Source organism: Canis aureus, chromosome 1, assembly GCF_053574225.1.
Source record: "Canis aureus isolate CA01 chromosome 1, VMU_Caureus_v.1.0, whole genome shotgun sequence".
Taxonomy (NCBI): Eukaryota; Metazoa; Chordata; class Mammalia; order Carnivora; family Canidae; genus Canis; species Canis aureus.
In genome coordinates, this window is record NC_135611.1 from 41,274,629 (window position 1) to 41,290,612 (window position 15,984).

Consider the following 15,984-nt stretch of genomic DNA (forward strand, 5'->3'; position numbering starts at 1 on the left):
TTACTTTGAGATTGAATCAGAATACCAGAATTGGAGTTATATTTTGGAGTTATATTTTGTGCTACTTGCCTGAAATCAAAGGTGAAACTCTGTCTTAATCAGGGCTGAGAGCATCTTGGAAGACAATGAGAATTTCTAGGCACAAGGAAGGTCTGGATGCTCTCTTTTTTTCCCTCCCCACCCCCATAAACATAACCTCCCACCCACCACAATCTGAGGCTGGAACAGCTGCCACTGGCTTCACCTGCTTCACCCTTTTAGTTCCCGGGCACATAACCTTGGGGGGGGGGTGCGGGGGGCTCAAATCTCACTCCAGTGTTGGCAAGGATTACCTCCTGTACTTGCTTTCCTCAGATCTCAGAGAGGGAAAGGATAGGGGGTGGAAAAAGTCAGGAGAGCCATAGGCTCAGTTCTGGCCTGTTGAATTCAAGCAGGACTTGCTACAGATCCAATTCAATTAGCAATAACTGCGCCTTGGATAAACCTCATTAGCTATGATACTGCCACTGCGCAAAGCTTACAGATCCAATTCAGGTGAAGACTGACCTTCTAGCTCCTGGTGTTTATCTAGGAAGTAATGCCGTGTGCCTCCTTGCATTGGCGGTCACTCCCAGGAGATCCACACCAGTGGATCTCTGGCTCCAGAAGGCACTTGGCTGGTGTGTAGAAGGCAGTAAGTGTTTGAATTGTATTGAGTGTTGGCTGCTTGCCTGGAATCTGGGAGATTAGGGAGATGGATGCAGGTGGCCCTAGAGTTAAAGGATTGTTTTATAGGATTGGCAAATTGCTGATTTCCAGACTGTTATGGGGTGTCTGGTGGTGGGTATCCAAGTGGTTGAAGCATTGCTTTCCAGTGTAGAAACAATCTGGTTATGACATCTGTCTCCCTGTTGCTACAGGCTAGGAGGAGGAGGACTGGCTCTCGGGTTTTGCATGTGCTCTGGCTACAGGATGCCAGAAACCCGCCCTCTGCAGGGAGAGGAGGGCTGCTCCTTGGTGAGAGGTGTGTGAAGGGCTCGGTCCCGTGCCAGAACTTTGTTTCTCCTCGACATTCCCACTGACCTCGTCTCATCCTGTGTGTAAGACCTGGGCAATTACAAACGCAGAGAAAGATGGGTCTTTTGAGTCCTTTTCAAAATGGAGGCCCAGCAGGAGCCAAGGAGCACTCAGGTGAGCCCAGCAGTGCCATCTGTTCACAGAGGGTCTAGGAGAAGCAGAGATGAGCAGTGATTGAGCAACAGTGGCCTGGGGGCAGGGATCCATTCTCCTGTGGCTCTGACTTAGGATGAAACAGCCTGTTCTCACTTGTGTGACTGAGTTGTGCTTCCACAGCCGGGCAGGGTTCCACCATTTGCCTCTGTCTTGCTCCCCAAACTGTGAGGCGGGGGGCGGTCAAATGTCTTGTTAATGCTGGAACCCTCAGCACCCAGCCCATAATGTAGAATGAAGGTTCTAAATGAGGAGCAGAAATCAGTGACCATATGTGAGGAGTAGTGACTCCTCCTTCCTGTTTTCACTTGCTGTCACGGAATGTCTTCCCTTTCTGCAAGACACTCAAAACCTTCCGAAGCAGTGGTTTGCAAACTTCTTGGTTTGTGAATCCTCTGTGGCTCTTGTCACTTGTGTACACTCGGAGTTCCTCCTCCCACGTTGGGGTCCAGTGGCTCTGGGGCTGCCCAGGGATCTGCATTTTCACTGGGCTGCACAGGGACTCCTGAGGCAGGTGTTCTGTGAGTCATGGCTTGAGAAAGAGAACTTCCTGCTTCTAGCTGCAGAGTGCTTTGGAAGTAGGCCTTCAAGTGGGGAGTCAACAGTCGAAGAAGGAACTCTGACTCATTCCTGCTGCTTTGATCACACGCCTAGAATTTTCCACACCTTTGATTTCTTTTGTGCTACCCCATTGAGTCCCGTGGGGGACACTTTAACATTCTCTTCAGGTACACCCAGAGTATTCAGTGTCATGGTTGAAGCCAGTTGACATTTAAAAAATTGAGTCCTTTTATAGGAGAGCAGTAACAAAAAAAAAAAAAAAAAATTACTAGACCTACAATTAAAAATCAGTTAAGTTTCCAAAGTACCAGATCTTAAATAAACTCTCTTTTAGCCTCAGGAGACTGGCAATATATCACAGCCATTTCTCAAGATGTCAGGATTCTAATTACTTGCTTCTGTGGAGCAATTGGCCTTTTTTCCGTCTACTATAATCTTGAATCCTTCCTGCCTAAGACTTAAGGTTTATCCTTGGCACCCCAGGGTAGATCTGTCCGGTTCCTGTTTCCAGTCTTGGGAGCACTCCTTTCCCACTGTGGACTAGTAGGTAGTGTAGACTAGTACAGACACTGGTCCTTTGCCCAGACCCTGGTGGCCTGTCCCTTTGGATCATATCTGCAGGTGTGGATATGGGCTTCTCTGGGACAGGCGCAGAGAACAACAGTATTTACATAAACCGTCTCTACCATGTTTGTAACAGGTGAGGCTCAGGCCTCCATCTGGGGTTTAGCATGTCCTCTGGAAATGGATAGTCATTCCCAAACTGGCCGTAAAGCCCTGAATCCATTCATGTGTATTTCACAAAGGGCGTGTTCCATGGAAACTTGGAATCACCTCCTGGATTCCAGATTGGTGAGTGCCTCGGCTATTTCTGATGAGCTGGGGTGCTGAAAGCCTTGACTGTGTAGCAGTGCCTCGAGGGCTCTCTGGCTACCGCCCAGCACCACTGAAAGGCCTCTGCCATTATCTTGCTACTCCCAAAGTCACTGACATCAGCAGGAACAAATCTTTTGCTCAGCACTGCTGCATTCTGAAAGGCATGGCACATGTGTTGGCACAAGGCTGTACATATTGGGGTCAGGTTGTCTGAGTTTGAAACAAAGCCCTCAGCCCCCAAGTCTAGATACTCACACAATTCTGTGAAATAGTGCTGAGGATAATACCTAACTCAGTGAATTGTTCATTCCTGAATTTAAAGAATGATTATCAAGGGTTTACTGGGCACTGTGCAAAGGCACTGCCCTATGGACTTACAGATTAGGGACAGACACCAACAAATGTAAATTTTTACCTGTGTGGTACATGCAACAGAGAAGCACGTGGTATTAGGCATACAGTTTCAGGGGTTGGGAGGTTGACCTTGAACAAGTGAGACCAAGGGTTTTTTCCCTTAGAAAGTGATGCTGACTTCAGATAATAAAAGCATGCCACACATGCATGTGCAAAGGCTCTGTGGAGGCCTAGATGGGTAGCATGTTGAGAGATTGGGGACGGGCCAGGGGGTGCTGGCGTCCAGCACAGCTCATAGGCCGTGCTAGAAATTTTGGTTTTTAAGACTGATAGGAAATCACTGAAAGGTTCTCAGCAGGTTTTCAGTGTTCTTAAATTTGCTACCTTGGTTGGACAGAGGAAAGGATGAGAATGGATATGTGGCAGCAGTTGGGAGAGAACTGTAATAATTTAGGCAAGAGATGATTTAACGTAGATTTGGGGATAGTGGAAGAGGTAAAAACGCAGATTCAGAAGCCATTTAAGCCAGAGAATTGATAGATTTGATGATGGATTAGATGAGGGGGAGAGAGGGAGGAGGGGTCATGGGCCACGCTTCCTGGAATGGTGATGTTGCCTATGCGGAGTAGCACTCATTGCATGGAAGTGATCATGGGAATTGCTTACGAAGCAGTGCTCCTTTTGGTCTGTTCATGTCACACAGAAGCGCTGGTTAAGTCACTTTTTTTTGGGGGGGGGCTGTCCTTTCTTTCTGAGACTCGACTTTGACCAAAGGCAGTGAGGCCCAGGTGCCCAGGGACCTGCCCTCTGATCCCAGTGTGGCCCTTGGATTAAGAGCTCCTCTCTTCCCTCCCTCTACTCCTGTATGAGGGAGGTAATGAAAGGAACTTCTGGCAAGTTCTCCTCCTCAGGCAGAATGTCCTGTTGGGTGGCCTGGAGCTCTCACTGTACCCTAGAAGGTACCTGAGTGGAAATTATCCCCATACACCCTCTTGGCATCCCCTCCCCTTCCCCTGCTTCACCTGTTGTTAAAGTTTTTTTTTTTTTTTTTTTTAATTTCTTTATGAGAGAGAGAGAGCAGGAGAAGGGGACAAGGGAGAAGCAGACTCTCCGCTGAGCAGAGAGCTCCACGTGGGGCTCGATCCCAGGACCCTGGGATCATGACCTGAGCTGAAGGCAGATGCCTAACTAATTGAGCCACCCAGACGCCCTCTGTTGTTAAAGCTAGTATTACTCTGGTGTATTTCTTAAAACTGATGAGCCAATATTGATAGTTCTTTATTAGCCAGACTCCAGAATTTTCATTAGGGTTCACTCTTTGTGTTGTACCTCCTATGGGACTTGACAGTAATGACATTTATCCACCATTACAATGTCATACGATCTCACTGCCCTGAAGTGCCCTGTGCATCACCTGTTCATCCCTCCTTTCCCCCAAGCCTTTGGCAACCACTGATCTTTCCACTGTCTCTATAGTTTTGCCTTTTCCAGAACGTCATATAGTTGGAATCATATGCTGTGTAGCCTTTTTAGACTGGCTTCCTTCACTTAGCAATACGTATATAAGGTTCCTCCATGTCTTTTGGTGGCTTGAGAACTATTTCAACAATAGTCTTTTACACCACAAGTGGACCGCACCTGCTGGTCTGCACCTGGTGAGCTCCATATGGGAATCACACCTTCTTTTCAGTACCTGGCATCTCTTCCTAATGGTGGTTCCGCCTCATCTCAGTCTTCTGCCTACCTGTCAGCCCTGAACACATTTAACCATTGCAGATTTAGGAGCTTTCCCAAGGTGGGAGGTGGGCAAACGTCTGCATTCAGTATTCTGTGTTCTGGAAATCCAATGCTCTGGTCACCCAGATTCCCATTGGAATGATTCAGTCGCGAGCAGTGTGGTAATGGGTTTGATGGTGTGGGAAGACTTTCTTCTAAGAACTGAGCTGTTGGGCATCTGCATGGCTCATCGGTTAAACGTCTGCCTTTGGCTCAGGTCATGATCCCAGGGTTCTGGGATTGAGCCCTGCATCAGGCTCCCTGCTTTTCCCTCCCCCTCTGTCCCTCCCCTTGCTTGTGCTCTCTCTTTCCTTCTTGCTCTCAAATAAATAATAATAATAATAATAATAATAATAATAATAATAATAATAATAAAGGACTGAGCTGTCACAGGCACTTGTGTTTGTGACACCCTGGGTCTGAGTGTTTCCAGCCTAGAGAGTTCTGCTTGGCCCTGAAGCAGTTTTTCTAAAAAGGTGGGTATTGATCATCTTCTATCAGAAGACAGTCTCAGCCGTATTACTGAATGGATGGGAAGCAGGATGCAGCGAAGTGTGACTTCTTAGAAACAGGCTGCGCACCCTTTGGCTCTTGCTCTCCTTGGGTGACACCAATCCTCTCTTCCAGAACAGCCCTTTATTCTCTCCCAGATAGCATGAGGATAGTGGCTGTCTGTTCAGTGTAACCAGAACCTTCGGGACACCCGTTATGCCATGGCTAAGAAGCCTGTCCTTGCCATCTCTATGAACTGCCTTAGCTCTCACTTATCTTCAAATACCTTATTAGGTTACTAGCTTCTGATTTTCTTGTCACTTTGGCGTTGTTCATGACCAGCTGCACATGTTTAGTGCTCAGACGCAGAAATGCAGAGCAAAGTGTTGGTGTTTCCAAAAAGTTCTGCCGCTGGGGGGTTTTGCTTATATTCTCCCCTCCCTTTAATCCTTGTGGTTTTGAACAAGTTGGTGATGTGTTAGGTCTTTACTTGCAATTTTCAGGCACAAGGAGTCTAAGATGCCCTGAAAGAGACATTTACATTAAATTTTTAAAAAGAAGGATCAGCTGGTCAAACGTGCTCAGAAACGTTAGCCACATATAAGGTTGTGTTACTGATCGTTCAGCTTGTGCGATGTGCCCAGGCACCATTGTGCTGGCTTTTTGTATTTGGCCCCATTTTACAGGCGTGGGAAACAAGGGTTAGGAGCATGAGTGACCTTGCTCCAGCTCGCATAGGTTGTAAGTGGCAGGAATGCAATTGAACCTGGGTCTCTCTCCAACTCCGTGCAGCAAGGGGTCTCATCTGTGCTGAGAAGCAGGGCAGCCTGGGGCATATGTGGGAAGATGACACTTTCATTCCTGGATTCCCGTTCTGTGCTCTATTCACCTAAACTCCCTGGGGTCCTTTTTATCACAGAAAGACGTGGTTTCATGAACTATTGAGACCAAGGGCAGGACATAGAACACCTGTGTTCTACCCTGACTCTGAGTCCTCTTTTTAAAAAAAAAAAAAAAAAACCAAAAAAAAAAAAAACCAAAAAAACCCCCAAAATCCATGTCTGGAGAGCTATGCTTCTCTCTCCAGAGATATTCATTTGTGAAAATAAATTGCTACACTTGGGATTTGGGAAGGGCAGAGATTTGGCAGAGGCCAGCCTGGCGTAGCCCTTCAGTGAGGAACAATTTACATGGGGCGGGGGCAGGACGGGAAACGGGGTTCAGATCTGAGAAAGCACCTCCCTGGCTTGGCTCTGTGCTGTTCGGTTGCTTTCCCACGCAGCTCCTTTCCTTAGCTTTCTCAGCCTGGGCACCTCCTCACCCAAATGCTGGCCCTCAGTCCCTAAGTGTGTGTCCCAGTGGCTCCCGCCCATGAATGTACTCACCTACTGCTCCTGCTTAATAGGTGTGCACCCGATACCCACACCTGGTGGGATGCTCTAGCCCCGCCAGCCTCGGGAACCCGTGGAGCTGCGTGTGTGCAGTCTGCTCTTCGAGGTCTGGATTAGCTGTGACCCAAATAAGAAGAGAATGTATATTGTGCTACTGTCGCCTGGTCTAAGGTCGTATTGTCTCTTACCAGGTGAATTCTGCTGCCTCCTACGTGGACTCTGTTCACGCCCATGCCTCCCACAGCCCAGGGTGATTCTTTTCAGAAGGTCAAACAGATCACGTCACCACTGTGCCCAGGCTCAGAGCAGCTTCTCTCTCAGAGGACGTGTCAGTCTTTAGGGGGGCCTCACCCCAAGCCTACCACAGTGACCCCTGGCTCCTCGTAGCTTCTCTGATACACCTGGGCACTTGCTTCTCCCGCTCTATGTTTTCCTCCAGACATCGACATGGCTTCTGTCACTCTCTTCAAGGTCTATTATTCAGCTGTTTTTCTCATCCTCTGTAAAATTCTAGCCTTGCTATTCCCTGTCCCTCCCCTGTGCCTGTTTTTTTCTTCAAAGTATCTATTACCATTTGCTATGCTGTATATGGTACTTACATGTTTATTGTCTGTTGTCCCCTATTGGGGTTTGATCTCCACAAGAACAGGGTTTTTTTTTTTTCTGTTTTAAAGACTGTATTTATTTATTCATGAGAGACACAGAGAGAGAGAAGCAGAGACACAGGCAGAGGGAGAAGCAGGCTCCCTATGGGGAGCCTGATACGGGACTCCATCCCAGGACCCTGGGATCATGACATGAGCCAAAGGCAGACGCTCAACCATTGAGCCACCCAGGTGCCCCAAGAACAGGTATTTTTGTCAGTTATTTGTTCTTTCTCTCTGGCATCTAGAAAGTGCTTGGTGGGTAGTAGGTATTCAGTCAATAGATGTTGCATGGATCTGCCTTGTACTCTTAGCTTTTGCTGTAGATCTGCCTGGTTCTAGAATAATCTCACAAGACCAGCAGTGTGAATCTTTCTATCTATGAGTTGCTACTCATTTTGTATTGTTGATTGTTAGGCTAACAGTTCTTCCCTGGGCTTCTATGACTTGAAGCTGTGTCACAAGTCATTTGCTTAATGATAATAGTAAAAAGTACTAAGTCAAGCAAGGGAACTATTGACAAATTAAAACATTTTATGGTGTTTGTAAAATAACATCAGTATTGCTCACTCATATCACATCATGTTTTCTTGACCAAGAGGAAAGGGGTGACGCTCCGTGTGGGGTGCTAGGTGAATGTGAGTGGTGACAATGGATGTCTTGTGGTTTTTCCCTTCTCTATGGCAGCTGGTCTGAGTGTTCCAGAAATGAACTTTAGCTGTGGGGTGTGTGGGATAAAGGGAAGTACAGACTTGCTCTTCTGGGTGGCAAGAATAGCATCCTCTGGGGCACCTGGCTGGCTCAGTTGGTTAAGCGTCTGTTTTTGGCTCAGGTCGTGATCTCAGGGTCCTGGGATCAAGCCCACATCGGGCTCCCTGGTCAGCGGGGAGTCAGCTTCTCCTTCCCCTTGCTCTTGTGCTCTTGCGTGTTCTCTCTTTCTTTCTCTCTCCCTTTCTCAAATAAATGAATAAAATCTTGAAAAAAAAAAAAAGAAGAATAGCATCCTCTGTGGACATTATCTTAATTATCCCTTCATTACAGGATAAAGTTTGGTTAGCCTGCCTGCCTTCCTTCCTTCCTTCCTTCCTTCCTTCCTTCCTTCCTTCCTTTTTCTTTCTTTCTTTCTCTTTCTTTCTTTCCCTTTCTTTCTTTCTTTCTTTCTTTCTTTCTTTCTTTCTTTCTTTCTTCTTTCCTTTCTTTCTTTCCTTCCTTCCTTCCTTCCTTCCTTCCTTCCTTCCTTCCTTCCTTCCTTTCTTTTCTTTCATTTCTTTCTTTTCTTTCTTTCTTTCCTTTCTGGAAGAGTTTGGGAGATATTGCTGTTTGTCTCTGAGCCAGCTTCAACCCCAGAAGCTTATTTGAATTTTAAAATAAGTAGGTACTAGGGAAATACTAGTAGCATGGTATCATACCACTCACCAAGGGTGTTGGAGCTAGGATGACCTACACTTGTTTCCCCCACTTTGGTTCCCTGTGAAGCCATCCTATTCCAGCCCCTCGGAGTGCCCCAAAGGGAGAGAGATATATTAAGATGTAAAACCTGACGTGTCTTGAAATATCTGTGGTAATTCTCTGCCTCTTAGTTGGCAGTTTGTGGACATGGAGGCATCCAGTTTGGAAATCGTTTCCCCTCAGGATTTTGAAATGACTGCTCTCTTGCCTGATGATGCCAGTTCTCTGATTGCCTATGTGTGACCTGTTTCCTTTCTTGAATCCTGCTTCTAGGGTCTCCTCCTCATCCCCAGTGTTTTGAAATTCCACAATGATGTACTGTAGGGGAGGCTAGGCTCTTTTTTCAGTGGAGAAGATTTCTTGCAGTTTCCAGGGCTGGTTTAAACATTTAATATTATAATATTTAAATAGGTACCACTTAAGACCAAGTATAACTCTTCACACTTATCTTCCAATTATAAAATCAAATTGAAATTGCAAATTAGCCATAAAGCACCCAGCCAATGGAATCCAAGCACACCATGTGAATTTAGTGTGATGGCTAATGTCACTCTTTTCAAGGTTAGGAAGGAGGCACAGCCCTGTCCCTGCGTGTCCTGTGAGAGATGTCTTCTGGCTTCACCTGGTGTGCAGACGTCACTGAGGTATAAATCTAATGGGTATTAAATCTATTTGGTATTGAATCTCTGGCTTTTTCTTCATTAGCCCATGACAGTTAAAGTAATTCTGCTTGATGCCAATGTGTAAACACAGAGTGGAGTTATAGGTTAGAGGATGGTCATCCAGATGGTTCTTAGAATAAATATGCTTGCTTACAGAAATTTTTGGGATTGTCATTAAAGTGAAAACATGGAATGTAAATATTTTCATAGGGAACGCGTGGAATCCCTCAGATTCAACTCACTTCTGTTCTTTTTAGGTTCTTCCTAAGCCCATTTCCCCTGTGTGCTTGCAGCAGGGCGAGTGCTCAGAGGTGCCGGCTGTGGGAACAGACGGTCCCCACCCCTGCCCCAACTGCTCCACCTGTACTGCCCCCGTGTCCTAGGGTCACAGGCTCTAATCCCGGGGCACTCACGTCCCTATTGGAGATGGAGACTGCTGACAACTGTGAGCCTCTGGCACTTCCAGGGAGCCGTTAGGCTGTGTGTCTCAGAGCTGGAAAACCATAATCCATTTTCAAGCTGTTGTAGCTCAAGCACTCCCGCCCCCATCACTGCTGTGGAGAGAAGCGAGCATTTGTATTTCTTAAAAATATAAACACATTTGACACCACACTTGACACGGTTCATGGTATAAATTTTCTGACAAGTTAGAAGTGTGTGTGCTTGTGGTATATGAGTGTGTACACACACATGTGAGAAAGTGTGTGTGTGTGTGCATGGGAGAGGGTATGTGAGAGTGTGTGCATGTGAGTATATGCACATGTGACAATGTGTGCATGAGTGTGTACAAGTATGTGCATATGTGCATATGAGAGTGTACGCATATGTGTCAGTGCGTGTCCGTGCGTGAGTGTGCGTGTGCATGTGAGAGGGTGTGTGTGCTCGAGGGTGTGTGTGTTGCCACAGGCCGGCCGTGCCTCGGGAGCCTGCGTGGGTGGCATGAGTGCATCCTCGTGCCCGGGCCTGTTGTGCGCTCCCAGCCGTGGTCGCCGGCTCCAGGCTGCAGCTGCTGCCTGCACAGGCCCGACTCTGCCACTCAGCACTGCCATGTGTCCCTTTGTGGTGGCTGCGTGGGGGTCCCACGTCTGCTCTTGCACTGCGGGGAGAGGGTATCGCAGATGGCTTAGGTCGGAGCTGCTTGTCGGTTGTGAACTGCCCTCAAGGCCCCAGACGTGCTCCCTATTACCGCATTTTCCTCCACCACCTCTTGGCCTCAAAACGTAGACCTTCTCCTACCTTTTCCTTTTCCCTCATCCACTGCCCAGTTCATCAACAAATGCCATCTGTTTTCCCTCCCTGTTACTCACGGTTTAACATCTTTTCGTTCTTGCCACAACTCATTCAAGCCCGGGTGGCTCACGCTGGGATGAGTGTGTGCTTGTCCACAGCCTCCTCATCTCCCCACCTCCTCCCCCTTGCTCGTGGCCCTGCGAATCGGCCGGCTCCCCTTCCAGCATTTCCTACCCTTGCTCTAGAACCTTCCGTGGGCTAGTCTCTGCAGGATGAGGGAAGACTGCTGCCTGCAGTGTGATGGACTTTGTCCTTGACAGTATTTTCAGGAATTGTTAACCAACTTTTAAAATAATGTGATAGTTTTCTATTTAAAATCTGTATTTTCAGCTTCTCCTGAAAAGATAGAAAATCTGGCAGCACTAAGCATGTGTTCTCAAAAGGAAGGTCACAATGGGCAGGAATGGAGTGTTCTGTGCTGTCTTTCTTGGGGGCATGTTTTCTCCAATTTGCCGTGCTCCCCACTCCTCCCTATAGCACCCCCGGGCAGCCTTACACACATTTCTGTTACCTGTCTGCTCACCATAGGCATTAAATTGGCAGCACAGGGCGTCTGACTCCCAGGCCGAGGACCTTTCTACACTCCATGTTTACGACATACATTGTATTTTTGCTTCCTGTGTACCATTTTGCTTTCTGTGGCTGTTCTCCCTTTCCCCACAACCCTGTCCACTCTGCATGGCCACCTTACACACTCCTTAGTGAAACCCATCTCGGCAGCCCTTGGTGGAAGTCTTCTCTTCCATTAATTACTAAAGCACTTGGGTTTTGTCTTTCTCTTTTGCTGCCATCGCATGTTATTTTGTTTGGAGCTGAGACTGACAGTCCCTCCCCGACAGAGTCTCACAGTATGTGACCCACAATGCCTTGCATGTAGTGGATTCTTAACAGATGTATGATCAGAAAGATGCGTGGTCATGATCGAGGGACTTGTTCTGTGGGTGCTAACAGGAAGGCCTCTGACTAAAGCAGGGATGTGTTAGCTGGTGACTTGGCCCAGGGACCTTGAAGAGATTGTTTCACTTACTTTCACCATAACCACTGTTTTGAGATCTATTTTTAATGTGGTGAAGTTCTCAAATGCAACTAAACTCTAGCACATCAGAGAGAGATGTGGCTGTGGTTACTCCCTTGTCTATGATGTCATCTATCACTAAAGTTCTTTATTCAGTGATACTGTTGTATACATTAAATAGAGCTAAAGACGATGTCAATTGAATGTAGAATATTTCTACACTCCTCATTGAAAATTGTAAATACCAAATATACATGGGATTCAATATGTGATACTGGCTCAGTATTTGCTCCCCAGGACTTTCCCACATGTACCTCCATGGCCCACGTCTCTATGCCATTGTGTCCCCGGGCTTTGGTTTTGGCGTCACTGACCTTCAGAACACACCCCTATGCCACACTCCTGGTGTATGCTGAGCTCAGATTCCTCTTAGCCAGTGACGGGTGTGTGAGGGGCAACGAGAAGGATCATAGGTTGGTAGAGAGTGTCTATGCCCAGTGATTGTTATAATTAGTTGGTAAAGACAATTTGCATCAAGTTTCCCACTTGGAAAGCCAAGTGACCCTTCGTGACCTTGTGGTGCTGGGCATTTCTTTACTCCCACCACACTCCTTTAAGAGGGAAGGAAGCTCTACTTCCCAGTATCTGGGCCAGGGGCTAAGCGGACTCCAGGTCAGTCCTATCCAATGGAATGACAGGTTCTACATCAGTGCAGGAGCCATGGGCCACCTGTGGCCACTGGGCACTGAAATGTGGGTAATGTGACTGAGCAACTGAATTTTTTATTGTATTTCATCTTAGTGAACTTCACCTGGATCTTGAAGGTTGGGGAAAATGGGTCACATGTCATGCCTGAGGGAGAGCTTCCTGCATGGGTGGGACTTTGCATTGCTGCACAAGTGAAGGCCCATTTGACCAACTTTGGCAGGGCATCAAAGCTGAATGTTTGAAGGGAGACCCATTGCTGCACTGTTCTGAGGAGAACGTTCTTTACTTAGTGTATTGAGGAATAGCAGATGCCAAGCTTCCCTTGGTTGTGATTCCTTGAGCTGGTTCTATGTCCCACTTCCTGTGTTCAAGTACATTAATAACCTTGACTTAAATATATACTTTGTGTCCACCTCAAATATTAATGGCCAAAGCCAAAGGACTGTTTTGGGGGAGGAGTGGAGAAACTGAGGAGGATTCTGTATAGATCATTTCGATAGGAACTTGTGGGTTTATCTCTTTTGCTTAGCTTTTCTAGAACCAGCTGAAACTGGTTGTGGGTGTTTTGGCCTTTTATGGTAGTTGTTAAAGCCACAGTGTACTGTGGATTAATCCACAGAATTAATCTCTAACCAAATTTACACCCCAGTGTGTGCTGGGCTCTGCTCCAGGGACCAAAGGGATTACTTTGACATTTACTGGCTTGGGGAGGTTCCCTACAGGTTCTGTCCACACTGCAGGTCTCTGGCTGTGGTCTGTGTTTGTGGGCTGCTGGCTGTTTTATAATCTAGTGGTTTCTTTGTTGGTGTTTCAGTCCCCACCTGTCCTTTCACTGTGGAAAGTCTGGTAGACCCTTGAGAGCTGTACCACCATCTGTTTGTGGCTTCCTAAATGACTCTCCTTTTATCCAGGATTTCACATACGCACAAAAATAGGAAGTGGGGCACAGGCAGTATAGAGTGACAGAGCACCAGCATGGATGGGGGTCAGGGGTGGCAGTCAGGGAAGCTGTACCCATGGAGGGAGGAAAGGACATGCACATCCAGTGTGGTCTTTTGCAGCATCCTGATCACAGAGTGCAGCCTTGGGATCCTTCCAGCAACCTCAGCCTGGATAGAGGCCACATCTGTACCCACCTCCATTTCCAGCCCCTCTCTCCTTCCAGGAAGGAGGGGGCAGGGATATGGTGGAAAGTTCTAAACTATTAATCATGGTTTGGTCTTTCTTATGACCAGCCCCTAAAAGCCCACCAAGAGTCATCTCATTAGGATTAAAGATGTTCCAGGACGCCTGGGTGGCTCAGTGGTTGGGCCTCTGCCTTCAGCTCAGGGCGTGATCCTGGGACTCCGGGATCAAGTCCCACATCTGGCTCCCTTCATGGAGCCTGCTTCTCCCTCCCCTATGTTTCTGCCTCTCTCTCTCTCTCTCTGTGTCTCTCATGAATAAATGAATAAAATCTTTGAAAAAGAAAAAGGACTAAAGATGTTCCTACCAGCCAGGAAATTTCCCTGGGGAAATTCAGAATTTCTTAAGGCATTTAGAAGCTCTATGTCAGGAACTGGGGTCAAAGCCACCACGCTAAGGGTAGAGGTTGGGTAGGAAACTGCAACTCTCACTGCTCTTTCTATAATCTGCTGAGTCCCATGGTATATTAATAATTGTAGTTTTCTACCAGAATGTGGGAAATTTCCATCTTTGAAATATTACTTTCTACTGCTTCATGACTCTTAAATCTCCTTTGCTCCCTCTTCCCCCTCCCTTCCTTCCCCCCCTCCTTCCTTCCACTTACCCCAGCTCCCATCTTCCTCGCCTTTCTTCTGGCTTCTCCTTTCTCCCCTCTTTCTCTCTTTCTCCTACTCTTCCCCTTCTCCGTCTTTCCTTTCTCTTACCTCTGGTCTCTCCTTCCCCCTAATTGTTGATCTCCCCCCCCCTTAATTGATGATGTAGTCATTTATTTAAGTTAAATCATTTTGGTGCAATATGACTTCTCACTAAATAGAATGCCTTCCCATTTGCCCCCCCGCCCCCGCCCAACCAGGAAGAAGAAATGCCAGAAGTAGAAATTGACATTGATGATCTACTTGATGCAGACAGCGAAGAAGAGAGAGCTTTAAAATTACGGGTAAGCAGCTTTCAAAATCTAGAACTTGCCAGTCATGGATGCTTGAATCCACTTGGATCTCCAAGTCTGGCATACACTGATCCTGCCCTGTTGTGGTGTTACCACGAGGACTTGAGCAATGGCAGTTTGCTGAGAGGAAAGCAGTGTAGTGCTAGGTATCTGTTCTCATGCACTGCATCTCTGATGGTAGAGCAGTTCTTGACTACAGTCAGTTCTCAAACCACCTAATGAATATGAGCTTCTGTAGCTACGTCTTCTTGGAAGAAGAGCTGGTTCTGCCTCCAGAAATCCATTTGCCAGGAATGGAAGTGATGCTCCACAGTTGTATGAGAAGGCGAGGTGCTGAGCCAGAACTGGAGTACCCAAGTCCAGGACTCTAGTCTCACAGTTGTGGATTATGTCATGTATGAAATAAATTTCTAGATAAGATTGTTTACAACATAATAAAAGACATTTCATTAGAGTATGTTCACCTGGTAGCATTCCAGTACAACAATGGATGTTGAGATGTTTCCTTAGTCTAGAGCAATACAACATTTACTTCCCTTCCCACGGGAGGTCAAATCTATCATTTTAAAATCTACATTTGGGAGTTTCTAAAACCAATTAACTTTTGACCTGTCACTGTTCTTAATGTTCACCGATAATTACTGTTAATGGCTGTTGGTTATCGCAAATGACAAGTGATCTCTAAAGGCAATTAAAGGGCACATTTTAATGTATTAATGTGATCAACATGTTAATAATTACTAGTGTCCCTCGTGTGGTGAACCGTCTCAGCTTAATGATTAATTCTTGATGGTAAATTTAGTTGGGACATGATAGCATCTAGTTATGAAAGTTGAAAAAATAAAGCAGGTACCAGTTCTGTAGAAAATGTAATGATATATAAAAGTGTTTTTAAAATTGAGAGCTTTACCTACTGTAGGCCACCCACTTTGGTTTCCCAGGCGAGGACACTGAAGCTTCTAGAGGTGTGACAAGTTGATTTGTGGTTGAATTACAGCCAGGCCCCCTGCTTTCTGTGTCCAGGGTGATTATTACCATTTCCCACAAGCTGTCTCAATTTAAGCATATACAGTTTATTATTAACCATGTTAATAGGCCAAAGGAAAGGTGTGAGTGTGTGTTCTGAAGAGTGCAAGGCACTCCTGCATAGGAAGGTACAACTTTTGGTATCTTCAAGATGATCCAACAGGTGCTGAAACAAAGTGTGATTCTAGATTGTTGACATGAAATCTGGATTTATCAAGTTTAGAATAATACCATAAAGATAAAATGAAAATGATTTTTAATTTCACTTTTAAAATGATACTGAATTTTAAAATAATCAAACTTACTTTCTGTGTATTTTATTCTAGGAAGCTCTTGTAGACTGCTACAAACCAACAGAGGTAAACAAATTGCTTTTCCTAAATGCCATGTTTGCATTAGT

The 15,984-nt window shown here is 46.3% G+C and overlaps 1 protein-coding gene and 1 pseudogene across 4 annotated transcripts in view; one reads left to right on the forward strand and one right to left on the reverse strand.

The window, feature by feature from the left end:
• The window catches only part of PPP1R14C (protein phosphatase 1 regulatory inhibitor subunit 14C), an 86,534-nt gene that overhangs the window by 41,983 nt on the left and 28,567 nt on the right, over nt 1-15,984 (forward strand). For all 4 annotated transcript variants that reach the window (XM_077896664.1, XM_077896644.1, XM_077896659.1 and 1 more), the window contains exons 2-3: nt 14,466-14,549; nt 15,911-15,943. In XM_077896664.1, coding sequence (XP_077752790.1) covers nt 14,466-14,549; nt 15,911-15,943 — 117 coding nt within the window. The remainder of the gene's footprint in view (nt 1-14,465; nt 14,550-15,910; nt 15,944-15,984) is intronic.
• LOC144289651 (U4 spliceosomal RNA) lies at nt 451-518 on the reverse strand (annotated as a pseudogene).